This window comes from Ursus maritimus, unplaced genomic scaffold (assembly GCF_017311325.1).
Source record: "Ursus maritimus isolate PB19 unplaced genomic scaffold, ASM1731132v1 scaffold_10, whole genome shotgun sequence".
Taxonomy (NCBI): domain Eukaryota; kingdom Metazoa; phylum Chordata; class Mammalia; order Carnivora; family Ursidae; genus Ursus; species Ursus maritimus.
This window is the reverse complement of record NW_024423344.1, coordinates 3,055,062-3,076,823: the sequence shown is the minus strand read 5'-3', so window position 1 is coordinate 3,076,823 and position 21,762 is coordinate 3,055,062. Positions and strand designations below refer to the sequence as shown.

At 36.5% G+C, this 21,762-nt stretch overlaps 1 protein-coding gene across 3 annotated transcripts in view; it reads left to right on the top strand.

Annotated features, from left to right (window-relative positions):
* ZDHHC20 (zinc finger DHHC-type palmitoyltransferase 20) overlaps nucleotides 1-21,762 on the top strand; it is a 70,306-nt gene that overhangs the window by 20,608 nt on the left and 27,936 nt on the right. For all 3 annotated transcript variants that reach the window (XR_005832198.1, XM_040621368.1, XM_040621361.1), the window contains exons 2-4: nucleotides 3,812-3,838; nucleotides 8,149-8,252; nucleotides 14,302-14,422. Coding sequence is in view for 2 of the 3 variants with exons in the window: in XM_040621368.1 (XP_040477302.1) it covers nucleotides 3,812-3,838; nucleotides 8,149-8,252; nucleotides 14,302-14,422 (252 nt within the window). In the remaining variant the exon portion in view is untranslated. The remainder of the gene's footprint in view (nucleotides 1-3,811; nucleotides 3,839-8,148; nucleotides 8,253-14,301; nucleotides 14,423-21,762) is intronic.

The following is a 21,762-nucleotide window of genomic DNA, read 5'->3' as shown; positions in this document are numbered from 1 at the left end:
ATACACTGTGTTCATGAAATGGAATGCTGATTATTGTAAAGATGTCAGTTCTTTCCAGATTGATCTAGGGAGTTGATACAATGCCAAACAAAATACCAGCAGGCATTTTTTTTTTTTTTAAGAAATCAGTAAGGTAGGCTTAGTATTTATACAGAAATGCAAAGGACCTAAAGTAGCCAAAACACTTTTGAAAAAGAACAAGTTGGAGGACTCACACTATCTTATTTCAAGATTTACTACCTGTAATCAAGTCATGTGGTGTTGGGATAAGAATGGACATAAACATCAACAGGACAGAGTAGAGTTCAGAAATAAACCCTTACACTTATTAGTTTAATTTTTAATTAATTTTTGTCAAAAGTTCCACGGCAATTCAGTAGAGAAAGTAGTTTTAGCTAACAATATTGGAACTGTTGGCCATCTATATACAATAAAATTAATCTCAACCCTTACTTTATACCATATTTTTAACAATAGTTCTAAAATAGATCACAGATCTAAATGTAAAACCTCTAAAACATCTAGAAGGAAACATATGAGCAAATCTTTGTGTCTTTTCATTGGCAAAGATTTCCTAAAAAGGACACAAAGCATGAACCATAAAAGAAAAAATTGATAAATTGGACTATATTAAAATTAAATTTTTCTCTTCTTCAAAAGTCACTGTTAAATAAATGAAAAAACAAAATATGGACAAGAAGGAAATATTTGCAGAGTATATTTGTTAAAGGACTATATCCAGAGTATATAAAGAGCCCACAATTCAATAATAAGGGAGATAATGATTAAAAAAATAGCAATTTCAATACACAACTTCACAAAGAAGAGGTATAGGGATGGCCAGTAAGCATGTGAAATGATACTCAACATCATTAGTCATTAAGGAAACACAAAATCACAATGAGATATCACTATACGTTTTTTAGATTTAAAACTTAAATCTAAAGATTGACAGTTCCAAGTGTTTATGTGGAGCAACTTGTAACTCATACATTTTTGGTGGGGAATGTCAAACAATACAACCACTTTTGAAAATAGTTTGGCTGTTTCTGATAAAGTTAAGCATAGATCCAGCAATCTTTTATCTAGATATTTACCTCAATAATGAAAATATATGTCCACCCAACAGCTTGTACAAGAGTATTCATAATAGCCAAAAACCAAAAGCAAATGCCTTATCAATTGGTGAATGGCTAAACAAGTTGTGGTACCTCCATACAGTAGGATACTACTCAGCAGTAAAAAGGAACAATTCGTTAATTAGAATTTCCAGTTATGGGACAAGTAAATACGTGCTCTTCCTATTTTCCCTGCTAAGTACAACTAAAGCCCCTGGATATTATGCATAAAGCAAACTTAAGACAATTATGAAATATGGAGAGAGAAGGCAGATCAGCTGGGGACCTTGGTACCTGAGAAATGATATGGTGGTGAATTCCCTAGGTTTTCTTTTTGCCTCATATATCCTATCCTGCATGCTAGAGAAGCTGGCAACCTGGAACACCAATGAACACAGACGAAAAGCCCCAAGAAAAGCTGGTTTTCTTAGTCAAACAGGAACGTGGCAACCTATAGCAAGACCGAACTAGACGGTAACTGCCCTACTTCAGCCAGAAAAGATGGAAAAACTGCACTATGTCTCCACTTTCTCCAGCAGAGGCCGAGTATGAGCTTAGACTTCCCCCTTGCTCAGCTGTAACAAGGTACACTTCTTGTATCTCCCCACTTTCCTACTGGGGTGGTGTCAGAGAAGGTGAAGGCGTAGGCAGTAGGTAGACTCCCATCCTCCCGGATAGTGATAATGCACCCCTCCCCATGTGGTATCAGTAGAGGCCTTGTGTGGAGCACTTGTGTAGATCTTGCTCGATTCTTATGTCTGTCCCTGGAATTTTATCTTTTTAGGTGGCTTTATAAATAAAACTTTTCTTCAGTTACGATTTCTATATAGTGATGGCATGTTTACTGGAAAGCTGCTGATTTCCGTATACCACTACTACCTCTTGTTTATAACAGTTTTTCAGTTGGTTTTCTTTGACTATCAAGGCATATAGTCTTATAATCTGCAAATAGTGATACATTTGCTTTTCCATTTTTATACCACTAATTTATTTCTCAAAATTGTGTGCCTTGTATAGTGCTTCCCAATCATTTCACAGCATGACATATTGAGAATTACATTTTTAGTGTATATTAGTATAAATGGGAAATGCTTTGTGAGGCCAGAGAGGACCAGCCCAGGTCTAACTACTCCAGTGTCTACCAGCTGACCTGAGATAGGTTGAGAAGAAGCCCTATGCCTCTCTCAAACAATGTTTAAAAAAAAAAAAAAAATCATGAACTTGCTTTTTGTATTTCTAAATTTTAGTGGGACTACTTCTGTAGTGTTTCTCATTAAATTGTGCTGGTTTGGGGATTGAATTAGACATATTTTACTTTATTAAGGAAGTGTCCAGGTACTACTCTGTTTTATCAACAGATTTTAGTCAAAAATGGTTATCGAATTAAGAAACATTTCTTAAGCATTGCTGCTATATGCCAGGCTTTAGAACTAAAACAATGAATAAAGTGAGAGACACTATAGGAAAGAATACAAGTCCAAGTAGACGTGAGCTCAGGTATCTGTCTACACTACACGTACTAGTTCTGTGACCTTAAGCAAGTCATTTAATTATTCTGAGCCGTAGCTTACTTATCTGTAAAATAGAACTAATAATAACTTTTAGAGTTGTTATTATTCTGAGACATGATTCCACACTTGTGCAGTCCAGTAGGGTGAGACAGATATATTGCCAAGTAATTGCAAAAAAAAAAAAAAAAAAAAATGAAGTGGCACGGTAGAGATTGAAGAATGAGCTGTGGCAATATAAAGGAGTATCTGCTCTGCCTAAAGAGGGACTCAGGACAGCTTTACAGAGGTGACAGTATTTAAACTGGGCCTTGAAGGATGAATAGGGTAGGAATAACATCTGTGAAATTGCTTGATGCATTTAGGAAACTGCCTTTCGTTCAGGATAATTAGACCACAGGTATAGGCAAATGACAGACTGGAGAGGTAGACAGATTGTTGATTACAGAGGGACTATAGTTATTAACCCTGAAGATTTTGGACTGTATTCTGTAAGTGACTTGGAGGTGTTGAGTATTTAGCCATCAGATTTGTTGTGGTGAGGTGTGTTAAGCCGATAGTTGAAAGTCTCTTTAAGCTATTATGTTTGAAGAGAGCCTGACATTAGGCAATGGGACAAATTGAGAGTAGATGACAGATTTGAAGAGGCATAGGTAGTAGAATTAACAGGACCTAGAGGCCATTGGACTATCTGGAAAGAAAGAATAAATAGCAATTCCCAGGGTCTTAGGTTAAGAATAAAAAGCACTCTAAAAATTACAGGAATAAGTTCTGTACTTTTCTCTATAGAAAAACACACGTCGTCTTGAGTGTAGCTTTTACAAAGTCTGGTAAGGTACATCACAGACTGATGACATGAGCTCATAGAGGAGAGTCCTATTCATTCTGTAGGTGACAATAAAGAGCTAAAGGAAACCTAACTATAACCATATTGATAGACTTAAAATTAGCAAAGGTCTGAAAAAAATTTTAATGTGATTGCAGTGTTGATAAAAAAAAATTTTATGCTTAACATTTTAGTATTTTTAGGGTTTTTTAAGTACGGTTCTGAATTTGCATTAGTGTTTACATTTTATAACTGAATTTATTTTTGTGAAAATGATATTGAGTAGTCAATCTGAAATAAAATGTATGTACAAAATGTTTAAAGTATATTATTTATTAACTATTTTTCTTCTATTCTAGTTACTCTCTCTGGAAATGGAGAAAATGGTAAGGCATTTTAAGTCTCAATTTAAGTAGAATACTTATGGTATCCTAATTGTGTCCCACATACTTTTTATTTAGTGATGACTAAATGTGTTTTAGTTTTCAGAAAGAAAATACGTGTTTTTAAATTTTAAGTAATTAAAAGGAGATCTAGTATTGTGTTTATTCCTATTCAATATATTTTCATTTGTGTTACTTATATAAAGTGAAGTAGCTCTTATTCTGTAAGACACTTAGTACCCAAACTACTTTGACATATTTATGTACATATTTGTGCCTTGTATATTCTTCAGAATGCTTGATAGTAGTGATTCAAAGATTTTTAATACCAGTTCTAGCTAGGGTTGATGAGCAGATTTTGTTTCATGATGCCTAAATTTTATTGACGGTTCTCTTGTTTATATATTGTTAAAAATAGTACTTTACTGGGGCACCTGGGTGGCTCAATCGTTAAGCGTCTGCCTTCGGCTCAGGGCGTGATCCCGGCATTCTGGGATCGAGCCCCACATCGGGTTCCTATGCTGGGAGCCTGCTTCTTCCTCTCCCACTCCCCCTGCTTGTGTTCCCTTTCTCGCTAGCTGTCCCTCTCTCTGTCAAATAAATAAATAAAATCTTTTTTAAAAAATAGTACTTTACTACTCACAGACATTTAACAAAATAACCAGACCGTAAATTTGTAAATTGTATTTACTAGTTCATTTTGAAAGGGAATTCTGCTTTTTATATTGACTAGTTAATGAGATAATGCCTAGTGGGGAAAATTTAGTGCTCCAATTTCACCAAGCTAAGAGAAAATATTAAGTCTATTGAGATCAAATTTCAAAAATGAGATTTGATTTGAGATAAGAAAATCCAGAGAATTTCTAAAGCAGTTAGAAATTATTAATAAATATCCATTCTTATTGGAAATAATTAGGCATTAAGCATGTAAGTCTCAAGTTGCCTTTGAATCTGATTTTTCAATTCTAGCCAGCGTTGCAGAGCAATAGACTCAATCTTGGTAGGCTTGATTTTCTTCCTTTAAATCAAAACTGTTTTCTATATGTGAAAGCACAGATTGAGAAAGCAGAGCATTTCTGAAGTACTTACGAAAGAACATCTAACCTGTCTCGTTATTTCTTGTCACTATTTTCCCCATGTCTTTCAAAGAATCTTTTGACGATGTTGTTTGCTTTTTTGTTTTTTTTTTTTAATTCACTTTTAGGTGATTTTTGAATCAGACTTTTTGATTTATAGATTCAGATTTTTGGGGTTTTTTTCTTTGATTTAATTTGCTTAGTTAACTAAGCTTTTACTTTATTCTTTTTTTAAAGATTTATTTACTTATTTTAGAGAGAGAGAGAAAGCACGAGTGGGAGAGGCCGAGGGAGAGGGAGAGAGAATCTCAAGCCGACTGCTTGCTGAGCGCAGAGCCTGACACAGGGCTTTAACCCAGGACCCTGAAATAAAAACCCAAGCTGAAACCAAGAGCTGGCCTCCCAGCTAACTGTGCCAGCCAGGAACCCCCTTTATCTATTGCTCCTAACCAATGGTTTATAGCATATATATGTGATCAGAAGTTTTCTTATTAACAATCACATTATTTCAAATTTATGTAAAAGCAGTATTTCCTGTTATTCTTTACATTATAATTTGATATTTTCCATTTGTTAAGTACTTATTACATTCCAGGCATGATGTTAAGAGATTTATCGTTTTTTTTTAACTGAGAGTTAAGATTTTTTTAAAGCAGACACCATTTTGTTTTTGTACCTGTGGAGAGCAAAAATACTCTAAAAATATTTTAAATGTCTTTAAAAATATTTTCGGAGTATATTGTTTTATATGCTGACCTTAGTTTTAAGTAACTAAATGATTAAGAAGTTTAAAGTACCTCAAGGTTACCATTTATCTCAAAGCTATACAACAGAATACAGACGAGGCTTGATTGAATGTGGGGGCCAGGCAAAAATTTTAAAAAGTGAAGTGAGGTAGGTGAAGATAATATTGCAAACTCAGTAAATGGCCTCAGTGTTCATATAACAGTAGGAGACTGAGCTCCAATATACTTTTCCAAAGGAAAATCAAATGAAGGAATGATATTGAATCCATTAGATAGACCATGAAGTTCAACCTGGAGGGAACAGGGACGTAGAGAATGCAGATTTTGAGAAGCCAAATTTTCAATGAGGATGATAATCAGTTTTAGTGGACATGAAAAGAAAGAAAATTTGAAGATAGAAGAAAGTTGTGGTAAGGATTTTGTCTTGGCATCAGATGTTGGCTCTGAAATAGGATGTGACTACTAAGATGATGGGTAAAGTGGAGGAAAGTATATACTTCTTGGTGTGACATAACGAAAAGAATCTTGGATTTTTACCAAGCAGATATGGGTTTGAATCCTGGCTTTATCGTTTACTAAGTGACATTGGGCAGGATATTAAATTCTCTGTGTCTGTTTCACATTTGTAAACTGAAAGAATACCGTACAGGACTACAGTGAGGGTTAGAAATATAGTGCACATTATATACCTTCTAATAGGCTTTCAATAGGTGGAAGTAGTGATTTGAGTAGCTGTGGTCAAATATGGTTACCAGGAAGCCCCAGTGTTTTATAGTGCATTCATCAGTCATGAGTCGTGCACATGGAGTTATTTCCCAGGAATATCACAGCCAAGGTGGAGTAGAAACTATGAACAACACATTTACACTGGCCATTGAGATGGACTGGAGGGAAGGAGACCAAATTGGCTTTTGCAGTGATCCAAATGAGTTGAGCAACAGTTTATGAGCTGTTACATTGGCAGTGAAAATAATGAGAGAGAGGAACTAGAATTTGAAATGCTTTGTGCTGATTAGCTGTGCGATATGGGGAGTTACTGGGCCCTGGCTTCCTGTGGGACTCGTGGTTCTGTTCTTAGACCATATGTGCCCCAGTACAATTGCAAAAGAAAAGGCTGGGTCCAATGAGTTGTTAATTTTTTTATCATTATTTTATTTAAAAAGAATATTTTTTAAAACCAAAAGTGAAAGGAGAAATAACCTCAGACCAAAGGAAGAACAGTACTTTGAATTGAATACATCTTAGCTTTATAAAAACTTCACTACATTGCTCTTAATGTCTCTCATTTCACTGCAGAACAGTGAAAACTTTTATCATTCCTTAAACTTGGGAAACACAGAAATAGGGAACGTGCAAAAAGAACCAGATTTTGAGAGGAAAGATTCTTGGATAGTAATAATAATAACAGCCAGTATTGGGACGCCTAGCTGGCTCAGTCAGTAGACCGTATGACTTTTGATCTCAGGGTTGTAAGTTTGAACCCCGGTTGGGTGTAGAGATTACTTTTTTTAAAATGGCCAGTATTTATTAAGGATTTATTATGTGCCAGGCACTGTTTTAAATGTTTCGCATGTATTAGGTCTTCAATATTAAGCAACTAACTTAAATAAATTAAGTGTAATTTATGTAAAGGTAATGCATTCTGAAAATAATGGAGAAGGCTTATGTGGAAGAAGTAATATTTGATCTGAACTTTAAAAATGAGTAGAATTTCAACCTTCGAAGCTTGTGTCTGCTTTGTTTTCTTCAGTGGATTTCTGGTGCCTCATTCCAAACAGAAAAAGTTAAGCACCTGGTGTAGATAGTTCTTGCTTCCTATGGAAACCAGTCCTCCTTCTTTCAAAAAGAAAAACTGTAGAACACAACAAAAAGCTCTAAGTTGTATCAGTGATGAGTTAATATTTGGAGATAAAGATGTTAGAATGTTTACACTAATCCACTTGTGAAACAGTTACTGCAGAAATTTTAAATGGCTAAAAATTTTTCATGAGCCTGTGTTGAAAGGAGAATGAAATTAAATGTAATGTTTCTGGTTAATCCAGAAACTGCGTTTTTCAGATTACTCATTCACAGTGATGAGAACTTCGTTTGTAGTTCCTTGAATTTAATGTTCGTAGTGATGGAATCTGTCTTAAATAATTTTTAAGTCATTTAAAATGTAACTTTTAAGAAGAGCTTGAAGTTCAGTGAGTGAAGGAGGTGTTTCAACTTGAATGTTCAGCAGTTCAATAAAATCAAATCTCATCTCAGGCTATAGTCTTTACTTATAAGCCAGGCTGATAACCCTTAAATGCAGGAACTGAATGTTTCTTCATATCTATAATGGTAGGTCATTCAGATAAAGGAGTTTATAAATTTGACATCTTCAGTAGGTTTTAATTAAGGTATTTATTGGATTAAGCCTCCTGACCCTGAATATTGTGTTTTACTGTAATGCTTTTTCCTGTTTTCACCTGGATTCAATGAAATGTTATTTGTTTTTATTTACCAGGAAAGGCCGTTGTTTACCTTGTGGCTTTCCATCTGTTCTTTGTTATGTTTGTATGGTCCTATTGGATGACAATTTTCACATCTCCCGCTTCCCCCTCCAAAGAGGTAAATTTAATGTTGGTAAATTACCAAATGCTGTAACTAATTATGGAATTATTTTCCCTGTGTTACCTTTGTTAAAACTTTATTACATAATGCATTTGTTCTGTTTCCGTTCATGAACTTGCTTGGTGACTCCACATTGTGAATGTGAGTCGTCAGCCTGGTCTCAGATACAACCCACTGACTTAGCACACTAAAAGATTAATCATAGTTTACTTATTACTGGTATTTTTCTGCCATGCTATATAGTCTTAAAGACATACTTTTTTTTACTGGACTAAAAAATCTTAAGGGACAGAATTGAGTTAGAAAAGTAGAGTGTATTTTTGGACACCTTAACATATTTTCTCAGGCCTGAACAAATATGATGCAACTAAAGAAAGTTTTGATTGTGGGAAACAAATTGTCTATAGGCTATTGTTTGTTAAACTTGAATATGGCTAGTGTTTTTTCTAATTTGAGGTTCCATTGGGAAAATAGTGTGAGTAAATATTTATGTAGAGTTAAGTTTTAAGACCAGTATGTTTCTCTTGCTTTGACATAGCTGACTGAAATCTTGTATAACTAGATGGCTAAGAATGTACCCTCTGGTGTTCAGATTATATGCGTTTGATTTTCTGCTCTAACACATTACTTAATGTCTCAGAGCCTCCGTTTTCTTATTGCAAAATGGAGCTAACAGTAGTGCCTCTTTCTGTGAGATGTTTGTGAGGATTAAGTGGGATTCATTCACGTAAAGCTTTTAACACGGTACCTGCCACATGGTTGGCAATCAGATATTAGATGATGATGATAATTGTTTCCACTCATAAAATTCATCAAAATTTGTTAAAAATTATAGACCGTGTGTTTAAAATAATATCAATTTCCATTTAACTTTTTATAAAACATATATACAGAAAAGTATATGCAAGTGTACACCTGATGGATTTTCACAGACCGAACACGCTTGAGCAACCACCACCAAGTTGAAGAAACAGAACATTACCAGCATCTCATAAGCCTCCTCATGCTCCCTTCCAGCCATGCAAACCCACTTTCCTGCCCCCTAATAGCATCAGTTTGTCTTGCCTGGTTTTACACTTTACATAAACAGAATCATACACTCTGTGTGTTTGTGTCTTTGGCTTCTTTCATTAATATTCTGTTTGCATATTCATCCATGTTGTTGCATGTACTTGTGGAGCATTCATTCCCATTATTGTTTAGTATTTGGTTGTGGCAAATAATAGTTTATTTAACTGGTCTTCTGTTGATGGGCAGGGGCATTTGGGTGGCTTCCAGTGTAAGGCTCTTACAAAGAGGGCTGCTATAAACATTCTATTGCATATACCTATGTATATACTTATATATGTACATATATATATATATATACATATGTATATATATATATGTATATATATATTGTTCTTTTGGGTGGGTGCCTCAGATTGGAATTGCTGGATCATATGTTGTGTGTACATTCAGCATTAAGTAGAAAATGCCAAACAGTCTTTTGCCCATTTTTTTTCTATTGGGTGCTTTTGTTTTAAGGGGTAGTGAAATGATCAATCAAACTTAGTGTTTCTTAAAATATATTTGTCGGACATTTGGTAATAATTAGTTATGTTACAAACTGCCATCCATATATTTTTATTTTTAAGATTGATTTATTTTTAGAGAGAGAGCACATGTGTGCAAGCGGGAGAGGGCAGAGGGAGAGGGAGAGAAGCAGACTCCCCACTAAACACCGAGCCTGACACAGGGGCTCAATCTCATGACCCTGAGATCATGACCTGAGCCAAAACCAAGAGTTGGTCACTTAACCGACTGAGCCACCCAGGTGCCCCACAAACTGCCATCTATATCTTAAGCTCTGAGTTGAAAAGGAACTAATTTTATTTAATCACTTACTAGTAGTGATGGCTATTGAAAACGTAGCATGTATAGAAGTAAATAGTTCTTGTTCTAGGAAATAAAAAATAGAAAAAGAGGGTGCCTGGCTGGCTCAGTCATAAGAGAATGTGATCTTGGTCTTGGGGTCATGGATTCGAGCCCCATGTTGGGTGTAGAGATTACTTAAATAAATAAACTTAAAAAAATAGAATAAAAACAGTTGTTAATACTTTTGAGAAGCAGTAGAGTATACACGTGAAGAACTCAGACTTTGGCTCCCAGACTGCCCAGGTTCAGCTCTTCCTTTGCTACTTAGTAGCTGTGTGGCCTTGGAGACTTTCCTTAGCTGCCTGTACCTCAGATCTCTCCTGTACAATGAGGATGATAGTAGTACATACCTTACGCGATTGTTGTAAGTATTGAATAAATTAATAATTTATGTGGTTAGTAATATTTATAATAATAATATATACTTCATAGTATATGTAAAGTGCACAGAAGAATACATAGCACTTAATAAGTGCCATTTAAATGTTATTTCTTTATTTTGGTTGTTGTTTGTCATATTGCATCCATTTAGCATTCAGCCGAGGGCTTAAGCCTTTACATCCACTCCATCCTTCATGCTCCCCTATTCCTAGAAGTTCAGCTGATTCCCCAGGCCTGGGTCCAGTGGCCCTGCTATGGCATGCTCTGCCTTCTCCATCATAGAACTTACCATCTAGTTGCATAATTACCTATTGACTTGTATGCACCACCTTATTGTCAGTTTTTTGAGGGCAGGGATCATTCTTTGGTGTCCTGCACTATATCACCCTCCCCACTCTTGAGCACATAGTGGGTGTTCACTATTGAATGAGTTAATTATTAAATCATCAAGGGCCAGCTAAGTTAAGCTGCATTGACAGTCAAGAAAGAGCAGAGTTTCTGGTTCTCTTTCTAAATAAATAAGCTTCCCGGTGCTGAGATAGCTCCTTATAGTAATTACAGAGCTGTGAGGTAGCTCCTATGGTAACTGTAAATGGACTCTGTGAGCCGAGAGGTTAGAGCAACACTGGGCAGGCAGACCCAAGGAAGTTGGTTGAGTCTGAATAGCAAAAACTCTACATTTTTAGGGAAGTTAAGTTATAAATATGGGTATTTTTTTCATCCTTTGTCAGCAAGTACTTGGTACCTATGGTTTATCAGACTGTGTTAGGCTCTGAGAATAAAAAGAACAAGAAACACGTGGTCCTTAAATTTTAAAAGGAGAGACAGATGGTAGACAAGTAAACAAAATAATTATAAATTATGATAAATTTAGATAACTTTAGAGTAAGAATGTAATGATATAGTAAAGCATGACAATAAAAGATATTAGGGCAAAAAGCTACTTTAGGTGGTATGGTCAAAGAAATCTTCTCTGAGGAAGTGGCACTTAAACCAAGACTTTTGTGAGTATCTCTTTCAGCAAAGTGTTAGCTTTTTGAAGGAAAAATCTTTGTTGGTTATTGCTGTATCCGCATTGCCTAGATTCAGACCTCGTATGTAACAGGCAATTGCTAAATATGTGAATGAATGAATGAATGAATGAATGGTGAGGAGAGGGCAGCATATGAAGAGCTGGCAGGCATCTTCCCTCACTAAGTGTCATCTCTAAAAAGGAAATAGGGCCCCATCACTTCTCTGGTAATCCTACAGAGATTGCCAGTCAGCTACAAGACAAAGGTCATGCTCATTTGCATGGACACAAGACCCTTCATGAACTAAAATCTTAACAAACTTCATCCCTACTGCTTCTTTCTGGAATTCGATAGTCAAGTAATGTTTTGCCCTAACTATACCATGCTATATTCACATCTTTGTGCTTTTTGTATGCTACTCCCTTTACCAACATTCTCTTTCCCTCCTTGTTTTCCTGGAAGATTCCTGTTTATTTCTCAAAACCCAGCATAGGTACCACTTCTTCCAAGAGACTTTCATCGACAATCCCGACCTCCTCCTAAAGGAGCTTTTATCATACCTGGTAACATATTGTACTATGCTGATTTGTAAGTTATATTTCTTTATTGACATGGCCAGGATTCCTACTGGACTGTAGAAATGTACTTTTGAAGGCAAGGGCTGTATTATTCATCTATGGATTCCTATCACCCCGAGCAGTGCCAAGTTCTTAATTGGTATCTAATATATATTTAAATTGAACCATCTGAACACTGAATATAAGATGATGATATTTCATAGTTTGAGTTCTGTTTTGTAGTTTTTAATGAAAACTAGATGTATAGTAATAATTTCCAAAGTCTAATCCATTTTAAATTTTGTTCCATTCCTCATCTAAAATTCTGGTGTCTTTTGAGATTTTTATTTTAAGTTTTTCTTAATTTATAGCATTAGTCCTTAAGGAAAAGTAATGATGTTGAGGTCTGGGATACTACCACAGGCTAGGTCTATCCTTGAAATAAGATAGCCCAGGGAAATCTGTTCAGATTTTACAAGGAAACTTTAAAATTTGATTGGAACATCTCCTATCCAAATATATATTTATCATCATACCATATGATTCTTATCCTCTACTGTGAATGCTTCAGAGACATGTCAGGGAAGAACTTTTACTTCAAACAAGTTACAAGTTACAATTCTCTTAAAAGAGAATGGGCCATTTTGCAAAGTAGGGAAGTATTTCAGTACCCGAAAGTATTCACGAGGGATTGGATCTCAGAAACATCGTCTGAAGATTCCTACCTTCCTGGGAAGTTAGATAAGTGACCTCCAGAGTCTCAACTTAAGATTATGGGAAACTTTTCTGACCTCTTTCTGTTCTATTTGTGTTACTTCTCATGCCTTAGAAGTAAAGTTGGGGGTTTCTTATGCCAGCAAGATTTGATTGTGGGAATTAGGCAAGGTAATCTAAATAGACTCTTCTACTTCCTAAACTGTGGTGTTTGGTCAGGTTAGAGTAACAGTCTGTAAAAAGCAAGAACGATTATTTTATAGTAGCAATATGGAGGGAAGCATACTAGAGTAGAACTCAAAAGACTTGTAATTTAATATCAGCTCTGCCAATAATTGTGCAATCTTAGAAAATTCCCTGAGCCTCTTGGTATCACAGTTTCCACAGCCCAGAGCTCTTTCAAATGCCAAACTGTTGCCTTGTTTGTAACAGGATAGCCTGCACTGTTAAGCTAATACTATTATTACTAATGATGAGGCATCAAGAGTATGGAAAGTTTTGGTAGTGAGTTAGCAGGTAGATCAAGATACTTGGATATAAAAACTCCATTTATGACTCTTCAGGCCTTTTCAAGCAAAACCTTGTTTTTGCTTGAAAAAATTGAGAAACAGTACAGTTAAAATATAAGACATGATTAAGAGCAAATCTCAAGCTATTTTTAGTTTAAAAGGAAATTCTGTGAAATAAAGACGGATAGAAACTGAAAGCTTCTGTTTACATGAAATCAGAGGCATAAAACTGAGGGTCCTTGAGATGCGGGATGACATGACAAGAGGAGTAACTATAAATAAGTCCTTTGTAAGGAAAATGCTATTTAAGAAATGAACTGGAGGCTGGCCACACTATGGGAATAAAAACTTAAGGATTGGAAACTAGAAATAACTCCATAAAGGAATTACTCTTTGAGAAAAGGAGACTATGCTTGCCTTGACAATCCTTAATAATTTTGCAGAAATTACTCCTATTGGTTGGCTTTTTAAAAGCTAAAACAAAGTAGTAAAAGAATGACTTGTTGACCTCATTGGGATGTTTGGCCAGAAAATAGCTGGACCCCATGCCTGTGATTTAACCTCTTACCCAAAGCAAGTGAATCTTGGACATCCTTCCAAAAATTAAAAATTTCTTGACACTTATTTTCAAACATCAAAATTCTTACTAATAGAAAATATATTAAGCCCTTTTTTGTTGAGGGGTATTTAATTTTTTTCTGTAAAATACAAAGATGCAAAATTTTCTAGTTCATATTTTTTCCCATCATTAGTATAGAGGGCGTATATTTTTTAATCTGTCAAAGGTATGTAGTTTTGTTAAAATATACTTGATTTAGCTTCTTTAATTTGAGAGTAAGTTTTGCCTTCATAGAAGAAAATGTTTTTGTTTTTTTCTGTTCAGGAAGAAACTGTTTTTCTGAGCATGATCGTTTATGGGATTAAAAAGAATTAATAGTTATTTCTTCTTTTATAGTTCTACTTGTCCAATTCTGAAAAGGAACGTTATGAAAAGGAATTCATCCAAGAAAGACAACAAGAAATTTTGAGAAGAGCAGCAAGGGACTTACCTATTTACACCACATCAGCTTCAAGGAGTAAGAAAAACTAGTCTTAAGCTTTCCTTTGCAAGGAATTTTTAAAATATGGTTAATCCTGCCAAGATATATCTGCATGATTTGACAGTTAAATGGATATTGTGATTGCTACAGATAACATCTGCAAGAAGATGATTTTCCTGTGTTCTGTATCTTCTGTGGTATTTCAGATATACAGACATATATACATACATTGATACAGATTTTTTAAGGGGCTCACTATGAGCCTCTTTTCTCTGCATTTTTTTTTTTTTTCCAATTCAACCTCATGGCTAAAAATGTCACTTGTTATTCTTAGCAAACCATCATTTAGAAATTCTGGTTTGAATTTGAATATTGTGTGTCTTCACTTAGTAATTTTTTAAAAAATCAAGAATGTGCTAACTTAGAATGGAGAGGAGTAAACGACACAAAGGGGAAGAATCCTGTCAAGTTTTAAAACCAATACTCAGAGAGCCCAAATTTGAACTCAGGTTTATCTGGTTCCAAAGATGTTGGTATTTCCACTCTCCCACTGCCTCCACTGACATAGGTGACTCCTGCAGCACCTTCCTTTTCTCAGGGTGACAGTCTTACAGCACAAATGAATTTATGAGTGGCCAATGTAGTCACTTAAGTATAGGCAATTGTTTTAAGTTATACACTGTATACCGCATGAGTTTTGTTCAAATACGGATAATATAATAGCTAACAAATATTCTGTTCTGAGTGCTTTACACATACTCATTTAAACTTCACAACAACCCTGTGAGGTAGATACTATTGTCTTCATTTTACAGATGAGGAAGCTGAGACACAGAGGTTTATAACTTGTACAAGATGTTAGGAAGGGATATTTGACTGACTTTTAAATTTTTCATGCATTTAATACTATTCTTTTTGCATGACTAATATATTGCCGTCCATAACGAAAACATGAATTTCAAACCAGACCCCAGCTTTTCCATTACTAGTATAGTGAGAGGCACTAACTTTCTAAGTTCTTGTTTCCTTATTTTTTATTTTGTTGGTTTTTTGGGGGTTTTTTTGAGAGAGAGACTGCAAGTGCTGGGGGGCAGAGGGAGAGCAAGAGAGAGAATCTTTTTTTTTTTAAAGATTTTATTTATTTATTCGACAGAGATAGAGACAGCCAGTGAGAGAGGGAACACAAGCAGGGGGAGTGGGAGAGGAAGAAGCAGGCTCATAGCGTAAGAGCCTGATGTGGGGCTCAATCCCATAACGCCGGGATCACGCCCTGAGCCGAAGGCAGACGCTTAACCGCTGTGCCACCCAGGCGCCCCAAGAGAGAGAATCTTAAGCAGTCTCCACGCCTGGTGCAGAGCCCAATTTGGGCTCAGTCTCACAACCCTGAGATCATGACCTGAGCCAAAATCAAGAGTCAGATACCTAACTGACTGAGGCCCCCAGGTACCCCTTTGTTTCCTTATTTTTATATGAAGATAAGAATATCTACATCTTTGGGTTAGTGGAAATATTAAATGAGATACATAAATGAGATATATACATTTAGTGTAGATCTTGGTATATAATAAATTTTCAGTAAATGACAGTTAATATAAAATAATCCTTTTTTGTATTCAATTATGAAAAATCTGATTCACAATGATTATTTCTACTTATAGTTTTATAGATTAAGAACTTAACCCAAAGTCCAAGACTTCAGAGAATTTATGAATTCTGAGATAATATGCAAAGTTGTGGGTACATGTAGTTTTCAAAGTACCCCATTCATACCAAGATAATCTGATTTTAAAGAGCAGTATGTGCATCCTGAAGAGTTAATAGCCACTGATGTAATATCTTTGCACTTAAGGCTTTATTATTTTTCATTAATTATAGTGGCTTTCCTCTAATCTGAATAATACCCTTCATCTATTCAATATTGTACCAGAATTATGCTAAACACTCTACTGGTGATTATTTATCCTCAGAACAACTCTGAGGGAGGTGCTGCACTTGTCTTCATTTTAGAGATGAAGAAATGAGGCACAAATTAGGTGTCCAAAGTCCCCAAGTGATAAGATCTGGGATTTACAGCTTACCTTCTGACTACAGGCAGAGTCCCTGCTCTTGAGCACCATTTTATACTGCATTTCTGTTGCTTAGAATTCCAAACTTTGGGAGTTTTTATCTTTTTTCTTATTATAGAAATTATATCCATTCAATCTTTAAAAAACAAAATTACAGAAAAACATATTGTAGAAAGTAGACTTTCATAGACCAGAGACGAGTGAAAATGATGGAGCTGCCTGCAGAGGGAGAAATTGGGGGCTGAGCAACAGGGATGGGGGGTTTTTCATCCAGTTGCTTTTTGGGCTTTTTTGAACCATGTGGACAAATTATTATCTATTCAGGAAACAAAATGAGTCTTTCTAGACCTTCTCCCTCCACAGTGTGGATCCAGCCAACATCTCTCTAGCTTTGTCCCACACTGTTTCTTTGCATCAGCTCTGTGCTAAAGCATTCTTGTCTTTCCCCATCTTTTTAATTGTCTTTTTCTCTGCCTAGGACAATTAGTTTTTCCTCTCTAAATTCAGTTTAAAGTTTTAATTCAATGTCTGCTTCTTTTCACCCATTTCTATTCACTTGAGCAAGAAGTGATTTTTTTTTTTTTTAAGATTGATTGATTTTTGAGAGAACGTGCAAGCATGCACTTGTGTGCGGGGCAGGGGGAAGGGGCAAAGGGAGAGGGAGACAAGCAGACTCCCTGCTGAGCGGGGAACCCAACATGGGGCTCCATCCCAGGACCCTGAGCTCATGACCTAAGCCAAAATCAAGAGTCAGTCACTTTAACTGACTGAGCCACCCAGGCATCCCAAGAAGTGATTTTTAAAGTCTGCTCTGAACTTCTCAAATTCTTACCTTGTAGGTCACAAATCACCGCCCCATGGTTATTTCTGTTTATCTCACCTCCTCAACCTCATTCCAAGACTCTGGCAGTCAGGAATTTTTCCCATGGTCTCTAACAAAATGTCTCATTAAATAGGCCCTCTGTAGGTATTTGTTGAATGGGTATTCTGTCTTCCTGGGTATTCTCTGTAATGGCTGTTTATGCACTTTTTGCATGTTATTCTCACGCAGAGGCCATGCTAACCTTATCTGAATTGTGCCAATTTTAGTGTGTGTGCTGTCAAAGTGAGCAGTTTATGCACTTTTAAATCTCCGTAGTTTTCTCTCTCTTCACTGATTTTCCCCATCATAGTCTGACTTTATATTTTATCAGAAGTAATAATTATTATTATCCTAGTAACACCTGCTTTATTGAGAATCTGTTATGTTCCAGGAAATTTATATTTAATCTGCACAATAGTCCTTTACACTTGGTATTATTTGCATTTCCAGAAGAGGAAATTGAGGCTCATGTAAAGTAAGTTACTGACCCAAGGTCACAAGCTAGTAAGTGGGAGAGCTAGCATCCAACCTAACTGGTAACAAGGTCCCTGCTGCTTCCAGGACAGTGTTGTGCCAGTGCACCTTTACAAAATGGCTTTTCCAGAGCATACCAGTTTCCTCTTAGTATCTGTGTTCTTGTCCTTTCTTCTTCTTCTTTTTTAAAGATTTCTTTATTTGAGAAAGAGAAAGCTTGAGGGCCCTGGGAGAGAGGGAGAGAGAGACTTCAACAGACTCTGAGCTGAGCATGGAGCCCGACACGGGGCTCTATTCCACAACCTTGAGATCACAACCTTAGCTGAAACCAAGAGTCAGCGGCTTAATCGACTGCACCACCCTGACACCCCTCGTCCTTTCTTATATTTGCATAAAGATTGCTGACCTTTTTCTTCTCTTCTCTCCCAGTTTGCTCCCATAACACTTGCTTCTCTTCTTAATAAATCATAACCAGTTTCTTCCCTCTGCTCTCAGGTATATGTCAAAGTATATCTCTCTTAAAAACAACGGTTTGGTTCGGGTGCTGTTCTAACCACCATTATATTTTCTCTTCCCTTTGAGTCAGATCCTCTTAAAGTTGTCTGCTCCCAAGTCCTCTTTTCCTTCCCAGCTAATACCAGGCAATTGAATTCCATTCTCCCTACCCAAGTTGAGTGGCTTTTGTCATTCTGGCTTCTCGAAAATCTTTCTTCTTTGTGCTTTACTGTTCTAGTTGTGTTTCTGCATGCTTGGATGATTATTCTTCCTAAATTTTTTTTGATTTTTCTATTTCTTAACTTCACAAGGGTGCCTTGCCCTCATTCTTTTCATACTATTCCTTCAGCTTTTGTTTTCACCTCTGGAATTCCAACACTAGGATATTGTGATCATTAGTTTATCGTGTCTCAGTTTGTTTTCTTTAATAGTTTTCAGGAACGAGTTCACTTTTCTTAATGTGACTTAAAACAGATTGAAGGGCATTGTCACACTAGCACTCATTTGCATTCCAAACCCTTAGTTGTATGTCAGAGAAAGGGGTGGAGTTGCAACTGCACACAAGGATCACTTGTCTACCTAGAGGCCTACAGTCTAGCTGCACGAGGGCTGCAGCATTCTTCCTGATGTTTCAGAGGAACCTGCAGACCTCTCCCCAGAGCACCTAGGAGCCATTATTCAAGGCTTCATCAGTCTTCTTGGCCTGTGTCTTACCATTCAGCATCTTCAGCTTGGTTCATTTTCTGGGTTAGTTGCACTGATATGTCTGTTTTCTATGTGTATCCATGGGACCTGGTGGGCTTGGAGTCCTTCTACTCCATCATTTTCCCTGGCTCCCACCAGAATAGCTGTCCTTGAGTGACCTATTGTCCAAACCTACAAACCCAAATGAAACTGGATTCATCAATTCAAAATTTAATACCATCAAGCAATGTTTGTCACGTGGTAGAAACTCTCTAAATATTTGTTGAATGAATGAGTGAGAGAATGAATAAATGAAAAACATACTGCCCCACTCTCACTGCTCCCCCCAGACTGATCTTTTTTTTTCTCTTTTTGAGAAATGTTTATGTAATTGCCACCATAAAGATTTTATTTTATTCATTTGAGAGAGAGAAAGCGAGCATGCGCACACAAGCTGGGGGAGAGGCAGAGGAAGAGAGCGAGAAGCAGGTCCCCACTGAGCAGGGAGCCTGATGCGGGGCTTGATCCCAGGACCTTGAGATCATGACCCAGGCTGAAGGCAGACGCTTAACCGACTGAGCCACCCAGGCGCCCCTGAGCTTATTTCTGCCTTATTCATCTCAGTGCCCGAGACTAGAAACTGAAGTTTGCTGATTGCTCCTTTTTCCTCAGTTCTTCTATCTACTCAGTCATCAGGATCCTTCAGAAGTCTTCCTCAAAGGTCTGTTCAGTTTGGTCTCATATCAGGGCAAAATTCTCATCTCAGAATTTTGAGTGGAAGCATAGAGGAAAAAGAAAACAAGATACTCCGGATGCTTATCTTACCACTAACTCAGCTGTATATAGCCTTGGGCAAATTACTCTCTCTTAATATTGGGGTGTTTTCCATCTGTAGAATGGAGAGATCAACTAGGAGATTTCTACGGTCCTTTATAGATTTACTTTTTCTACGTTGTATGGTTTTATCTCCCCAGTGTTACACCCAGGTGAGGCGTTATAGAACACACCCTCAGTAAAGTATAGCTTATTCATTTAAGTGGATATTTATATACATTCCCTTCATCTTAAACACGTTTTTGGAATTGTAGAAGTAACATGCCCATGATTTTTTAAAAAAAACTTTTAGGGCACCAAATGAAAAGTGCGGGGCGCCTAGGTGGCTCAGTTAAGCATCCAGCTCTTGATCTCAGAGTCTGACTCTTAATCTCAGCTCAGGTCTTGATCTCAGGGTCATGAGTTCAAGCCTTGCTTTGGGCTCCACACTGTGCATGGAGCCTATAAGAAAAAAAGAAAGAAAAAAGTGAGTTTACCCTGTACCCCAGCACTACTCTCCACGGGCATCCTGTGTATCCTTGCAGGAATTTTTTATACTTGGCAGAGTACTGTATAACTTATGTACAATTAATTAATATATTTTAACAACTAGAGTGGATAGATAGTAACCAATACAAATTTGGTTACCTGGATAGTGCCTTTTAGCAGGTATAACTTACAACATTGCTTCAAAATAACTGGTGTGCCTGGGTGGCTCAGTCGGTTAAGCATCTGCCTTCAGCTCGGGTCATGATCCCAAGGTCCTGGGATTGAGCCCCGCATGGGGCTACCCACTCAGTGGGGAGCCTGCTTCTCCCTCTGCCTCTGCCCGCTGCTCCCCCTACTTGTGTTTGTTCTCTCTTTCTGTCTGTCAAATAAATAAAATCTTAAAAATAAACAAAATAACACTGTGTCTCTCTTATATATTAATTCACATCTGGAAGGTGTACGTTTTTTATTGGGATATGTAAAGAGAAAAAAAGTATGTATTCTTATTCCCCTTAGAGATGTGAAACATGCTACATATTCAGGCTATTCAGCAATTTGCTTTTTTTCCATCCGATATATTTGCATTTTTCCAACTTAGGGTACATGTGTATTTTGTATGGAAAATTCTTGTAAAAGTCTATATAGTATTCCACTGTATGGATATATTAAAATGCTTAGCCATTTAGGTAATTCAAGTTATTCATAGTATTTTATTATTAAAAACAATGCTGTAGTGAACACGTCTATAGAATTTTCTAGAAGTAGAAATCCTCGGTCAGAGAACATATACATCTTAAATTTTTATTGATACTGCCAAATTTCCCTCCAAATAGATTGTAATACGTAACATGATTCATGTACTTTTTAGAGGGTATACTTAATTTAAATTTTTATTTGATCCTATTTTCTATGCTATTACTGTGTTTGTTAGGATCACAAATAACAGGCAACAACTTAAGCTTTTTAACTCCTTTCACCCCAAAAAGCTACCAAAAAATATGAAATGGTATCGGAAATTGGTAGGTATTTCATATATCTTAAGGGCAGGACTACAAGAAAGAACTGGAACCCAGAACTGAAAAGCCAAAACTGTGACTCTGTGCAGCTTGTTTCTTCTTGTTTCTGTGTATCTGTTTCATTTTTAACACTATCTCCCAGCAAACAACTTTTTATTTTTATCCAATTCACATGGCAAAATATCACCATTACAGTTGCAGCAGCATGCAGCCGTAACTTATTCTCAGTCCCAGTGCTTAATCCATAGGAGAGACAGCATGAACTAGAAGCGGGGAGGGTGGTCTGAACTCATTTCCCAGAGAAGGAGAGAGTGGGTTATAGATCAAGCAGATACCCCCAAAGAAGCCATTCACAATAACAAGTAGAGTATTTGCCATTTATAAATGCTCTAAATCTATAAGTGTTTCAACTGTTTGTGAAACACCAATAGTAATTTACCTTGTTGCCAAGTCAGTACAGTTTGTTTGCTTTAGAGG